Here is a 6,862-nt window from a genome sequence, read left to right on the forward strand (position 1 = left end):
ATTCCAGCAATTGTTTTACGCAGCAAATGTCCTTCCAGCTGCAACCCAGTACTGTGAAACACCCATATACCCAAACCCACACCAACATGAGGACAAAATATGCAAACTCTACACAGAAATGCCAACCGACCCAGCGGGGGCTCGAACCAGTGACCTTTTTGTTATGTGGCCACAGTGCTAACCTCTAAGCTACCGTGCCGCCCTTATATTTTTTCTTCTAAAATCAATGTATTAAATCATCTCAACAAACACAGTGAACACTAAAAACTGGACTATCAAGTCATTCTTGAAATCATGAATAACTGTGAAACCATGCTGTCAGAACGTTCTGGCAATGTTATTTATTTATTTGTGTATTAATTAATTAATTAATTAAATTATTTATTTATTTATTTATGCATTTATTTATTAGTTTATTTATTTATGCATTTATTTATTTATTTATTTATTTATTTATTTATTTATTTATTTATTTATCTATCAATGAATCAAGAATTCAGTTTAGTCTCCAAATTCATTCATTCATTTATTATAGTATTCATTCATTCATTCGTTTATTTATTTATTTATTACAGTATTATTTAATAATTAATTAACTATTTAATTAATGTATTTATTTATTTTAGTATTTATTTTAAAATTAAAATGTTCTCTCCAGGGTATAAACAAACATACTTCTGTACATGATTACTGTGCACATGTGGTATAAGTTAATCTTGATATTTTTTTTTGTTTTGCTCGATTTCTTATTTATTTTTACTACAAAACCTTTGATAAATCATGATTGATTTGTGAAAATGAAAAATCTGTGCGTATGTAGTATTTTTTGGACTGTTCCAGTAAAATTATTATTTTTTAATAAATAACTAATTTTATTTTCTTACTATTTTCATCTGCTTTCAAATAACAATATTAATAACCTTACAAAAGCATATGGGAGATCCCCCTCCGTCCCGCTCTCGTCAAAACAGATTTGGACTCAAGTGAGACAGAACAAGGAACTGATAGTGTGTCTACAGGGCTCGAAATTGCGACCATTTTAGTCGCATATGCGCCCGAAATTTTATCTATGCGACCTCAAAATATATTTGGGAGCATTTGTGCGAGTGCATAAAATTGTGTGCGACCAGTTTTTACTGCAAAATGTTCACCACATGCGAGGATTCGGGAGACATTCATGTAGAATGCATCTCTGCACTTGAAACGGGAATAGCAGCGCTCAGGAATGGTTTAAAACAGTTGTCATGTCAACTTGCTGCAGTAAACAAAGCCAAGTCCGTAATGCTTGCCCCGCCTTCACGCTCTTCTTATTGGCCCACCACTGCTCTAGCACCGAACGTGAATGATTGGGTAAAATCAGCTGTCAATCACCCAGTCAGCGCCTTCTGGCTTCGTATGAGAGAGAGAGCTGCTACCGCGAAAAACTAAAACGCTGAAGATGAGAATGAAGATAACACTGACAGATTTAGTTTTAGAAACCACCTAAAGTGACAAATAATGACACATCTTACTAGTGATCATGTGCTGAATGTTACTCCACCATCTACACTTTTCCAAGAGTGGATAAAAGACTTCCATTGACTTCAAGTTCGCTATGAAAAGTCTGTGGGATGGAGTTTTCAGGTGACTGTTTGCCACATCTAGCACGAGAGCTTCTGTTTTATCCTTCATATAATCGCCAGATGCTGTCCGCCGTGCAAGTGGCAGCTATATGTCAAATTGAACACCACAAACACCATCGCAAACGGGCTTGCACTGAGTAAACTAACATCGCTACTCATGAAAAGACCGGTATTGCTATTAACATGACGTATGCATATAATAGGGTACAGTATGTGTCAAAAGCATCAGTGCAATATCAGACAGCACCCGTGAGAACAGCACAGTTATACCGTTAACAGATTCATTCATGTCCAGCAGTGTGTGCAGGGCCGGTGAGCGCTCCGTGTATGCTTTGGTCACTCAGTTATGTTATAAAAATGTATTTTCTTATAATAACGGGATTTCGTTGAGACATATTTTTCTCACGCATGCATATATATATATATATATATATATATATATATATATATATATATATATATATATATATATGTATATATATATATATATATATATATATATATATATTTTTTTTTTTTGCTTGTTAGTTTGATTACTGTTGATTTCAAATGCAATAAATCTGTTTGTATAAAACTTGTAGTAACGGTGCTCATAATTGGTGGGTGCGACTAAATTTTGGCTGATTCGCCTACATTTTTTAGGTTAGGAGCACTGGTGCTACAAAGCAAAAAGGTTAATTTCGAGCCCTGGTCAGTGTGGTGATTATCACTGTCCTGTCTTTAATAAACTGCAGACATGACCCACCAAAGACAATGGTAATGGGGGATTCTTTGTGGCGAGAGGCAAAGTCTGCTACATGTACGCATGTTTTGTGAATGAGAGCCAATGTTTGCACAGCTAAGATATCTAAAATAAAATGTAGAACATCTAGATTGGAGTACTCACCGCCAGTTGCTGCAGGTGGATCAGTGCCTTCTGGGTTGTTTGGAGTGGGTTGGGTTGCATCGGTGGATTGGGTAGCTTCAGATCCCTCCGCAGGATCACTGGTTTGCTCTTGAGCTGCTGGTTTCTTGCTGGGCTCTGCTTTACTGGGAGCTGCGCTGCTCTTCTTATTCTTGATCAGTATTTTCCCCATCAGCTCAGATGGACTCGGGATCGGCTGACCCGGTTTCAGCTGGAAACAAATAAGTGAACTCAAACTGAACCCAAATGATGTTGAACAGATTCAGGAATTTTTCACAGTATTTTACTTCTGGAGAAAGTCGTTTTTGTTTTATTTTGGCTAGAGTAAAAGCAGTTTTTAATTGTTTAAAGCCATTTAAGGTCAATATTATTAGCCCCCTTAAGCAATATTTGTTTTGGATTGTCTACAGACCAAACTATTCTGTTTTATAATGTGTTGAATTTAAATGGTCACGTATTGTGACAAAAATATATTTTGTTTGTTTGCTCGTTCATTCATTTATTTATTTATTTATTTCTTTATTAATTATACTATTAATTAATTAATTAATTAATTTATTTATTTATTTATTTATTTATTTATTTATTCATTCATTCATTCATTCATTCATTCATTCATTCATGTATTTATTTATTGGTGTATTTTATTTATTAGTTTATTTATTTATTTATGCATTTATTTATTAGTTTATTTATTTATTTGTGTATTTTATTTATTAGTTTATTTATTTATTTATGCATTTATTTATTTATTTATCTATCTATCAATGAATCAAGAATTCAGTTTAGTTTCCTAATTCATTCATTAATTTATTATAGTATTCATTCATTTATTCATTCGTTTATTTATTTATCTATTTATTTATTTATTACAGTATTATTTAATAATTAATTAACTATTTAATTCATGTATTTATTTTAGCATTTATGAATGTATTTATGTATTTATTTATTTAATCATGTATGTATTTATTTATTATATGATTAATTAATTAATTAATTAATTAATGTATTTATTCACTTATTTGCGTATTTTATTTATTTATTTATGTATTTAGTTATTAAGTATTAATTAATTAATTAATTATTTAAATCATGCATTTCTTCATTCATTTATTACAGCAATTATTAATAAACTAATTATTTAATTAATGTATTTATTTGTTAATTTTTTATTTATCAATTAAAAATTGAGTTTAGTCTTTTTAATTTATTTATTCATGTATTTATTTTTTTATTTATTAATTTATGTATTCTTTATAGTATTAAGTTATAAATTAATTAATTTAATCATGTCGCATGTACAGTTGAAGTCAGAATTATTAGCCCCTGTTTATTTTTTCCCCAATTTCTGTTTTACAGAGAGCAGATTTTTTCAACACATTTCTAATCATAATAGTTTTAATAACTCATCTCTAATAACTGATTTATTTTATCCATGATGACAGTCAATAATATTTGACTAGATATTCTTCAAGACACTTCTATACAGCTTAAAGTGACATTTAAAGGCTTAACTAGGTTTATTAGGGCAACTAGGCAGGTTAGGGTAATTAGGCAAGTTATTGTATAATGATGGTTTGATCTGTAGACAGTCTGAAAAAAATAGCCTTAATGGGTTAACAATTTTGACCTTAAAATGGTGTTTAAAAAATTAAAAACTGCTTTTTGTTCTAGCCGAAATAAAACAAATAAGACTTTCACCAGAAGAAATAATATTATCAGACATACTGTGAAAATTTCCTTGCTCTGTTAAACATCATTTGGGAAATATTTATAAAAGAAGAAAAAAATCAAAGGGGGCTAATAATTCTGACTTCAACTGTATGTACATCATAAATACTAACAAAATTGGCAAAAGCCTTTTAAAAATATTATATTGGTGGGGTATATGTCAGTTTTTGCATATAAATGAGCTAAATGACTGCACAATAAAAAGTTAAATAGTAATAAATCAGAACTCTCACAGGGTATTTGTCCAGCAGGTCGATAAGCAGAGCGTCTCCAAAGATGGTCCTGCAATAATTGGCCATCTTCTCCTGCTGTTTCACTCTGAAACACACAAAAAAACACTTCATATCCACCAGAAACACAAACACAAAGAAGAGAAGCCATTAATGTCTTACGAATCCACGTGGTTCTCGAAGGAAAGCACAACCGGATACTTGGAGGTTTTGAATGCGCTTTCAGCAATGGCTTCAATCACGTCCTGCAGGAGAAATACAATTACATTTCACTGCTTACAATTAGTTCATCTGTAAGGAAAATCTTAAATCACACTGAAAGTAGTATATGTCAATTCTTCAGCTGAAGACAAAATTCTCTTCTCTGAAAGTTGTATAATTTTTTTTTAATTCCCAAGCAATATTTTGCATTTGCCGGCCACTTTATTAGGTACACCTTACTAATACCAGATTGGACCCCTTTTTGCCTTGAGAACTGCCTTAATACTTCATGGCAGAGATTCAACAAGGTACTGGAAATATTCCTCAGAGATTTTGCTCCATATTGACATGATAGCTACACACAGTTGCTGCAGATTTGTCGGCTGCGCATATTTGTTTGTGTGTTTGTTTGTTTGTTTGTTTGCTTTACTTATAAACATTTAAAGATGTTGACCAAAGTGCTTTACAAAAAGACCAGCATACAAAATCTATACCTATATAAAATAAGCAAATATTTAAAAAATATTTATAAAAAAATACTTATAAAAATAAGCAAAATATTTAAAACAGATTCAAATTAATTAATTGCAATCAAAAGGCAAGAGACAGAAGGTGATTTTTTAGATGAGGCTTAAAAGCACCAAGTGAGGAACATGACCTGATATGTAGAGGCAGACCATTCCACAGTCGGGGGGCTGCAGCAGAAAAAGCCCTGTCACCTCTTGATTTCAACCGTGTTTTGGGGACAACTAGCTGAAACTTGTTTTCTGACCTGATTGACCTCAATGAAGTGTGCCGGTGAAGAAGCTCAGAGATGTAAATAGGTGCCAGACCATTCAAACTTTTAAAAACAAGTAGCAATAACTTATATTGAATCCTAAATTGGATTGGGAGCCAGTGAAGATAAAACTAGTGAGATAACAGAACATTTTTTTGTTCCAGTTAAAAGCCTGGCAGTTGCATTTTAAACCAGCTGCAGGCGTGCTATTGGTGCCTGTGAAACTCCTAAATACAAAGAGTTACAGTAGTCCAGTCTGGACATAATAAAAGCATTAATGATGGTTTCCAGCTCTTTAGAAGACAGAAAAGGCTTCAGTTTGGCACTGTTCCTTAACTGATAGAAACCACTTTTGACGACCGAGTTTATTTGCTTGTCGAACTTTAACTCAGTGTCAAAAGTAACTCCAAGATTTTTTGCGTGACTGTGGACCTTACGCTTGATTGAACCTAACTGATTAATTGTAGATTCACAGACACTCGGAGGGCCAAACACAAGTACTTCAGTTTTTGATTCATTCAAGTGTAAGAAAACATCCATGATGCCAATCTCCTGTTTCACCACATCCCAAAGGTGCTCTATTGGATTGAGATCTGCTGACTGTGCAGGCCATTTGAGTACAGTGAACTCATTGTCATGTTTAAGAAACCAGTCTGATATGATTGAGCTTTATGACATGGTGCGTTATCCTGCTGGAAGTAGCTATCAGAAGATGGAGACACTGTGCTCATAAAGGGATGGACATGGTCAGCAGCAATACTCAGGTAGGCTGTGGTGTTGATGCTCAATTGGTACTAATGAGCCCAAAGTGTGCCAAGAAAATCTCCCCCACACCATTACACCACCACCAGCAGCCTGAACCGCTGATATAGGGTAGGATGGATCCATGATTTCATGTTGGTGATGCCAAATTCTGAGCCGAGCATCTGAATGTATCAGCAGAAATGGAGACTCAGAGCAGCAACGTTTCTCCAATCTTCTATTGTCCAGTTTTGGTGAGTCTGTGTGAATTGTAGCCTCAGTTTCCTGTTCTTAGCTGACAGGAGCGGCACCCGGTGTGGTCTTCTGCTGCTGTAGCCCATCCGCCTCAAGGTTGGACGTGTTGTGTGTTCAGAGATGCTCTTCTGCAGATCTCGGTTGTAACGAGTGCTTATTTGAGTTACTGTTGCCTTTTTATCAGCTGGAACCAGTCTGGCCATTCTCCTCTGACCTCTGGCATCAACAAGGCATTTGCGCCCACAGAACTGCCGCTCACTGGATATTTCCCCTCTGATGGAGCATTCTCTGTAAACCCTAGAGATGGTTGTGCATGAAAATCCCAGTAGATCAGCGGTTTCTGAAATACTCAGACCAGCTCGTCTGGCAGCAACAACCATGTCACGTTCAAAGTCAC

General features: G+C 34.2%; 1 protein-coding gene across 5 annotated transcripts in view; it reads right to left on the minus strand.

Annotated features, from left to right (window-relative positions):
* The window catches only part of plcb2 (phospholipase C, beta 2), a 97,272-nt gene that overhangs the window by 45,901 nt on the left and 44,509 nt on the right, over positions 1-6,862 (minus strand). For 4 of the 5 annotated variants that reach the window (XR_012393158.1, XM_073927999.1, XM_073928001.1 and 1 more), the window contains exons 13-15: positions 4,653-4,735; positions 4,494-4,578; positions 2,509-2,737 (exon numbers count right to left, since the gene is read on the minus strand). Coding sequence is in view for 3 of the 5 variants with exons in the window: in XM_073927999.1 (XP_073784100.1) it covers positions 2,509-2,737; positions 4,494-4,578; positions 4,653-4,735 (397 nt within the window). In the remaining 2 variants the exon portion in view is untranslated. Of the gene's footprint in view, positions 1-2,508; positions 2,738-4,493; positions 4,579-4,652; positions 4,736-6,862 lie in introns of those variants that run through there. The other variant, XR_012393159.1, reaches the window with a different exon arrangement.

Source organism: Danio rerio, chromosome 17 (assembly GCF_049306965.1).
Source record: "Danio rerio strain Tuebingen ecotype United States chromosome 17, GRCz12tu, whole genome shotgun sequence".
NCBI classification, from domain to species: Eukaryota; Metazoa; Chordata; class Actinopteri; order Cypriniformes; family Danionidae; genus Danio; species Danio rerio.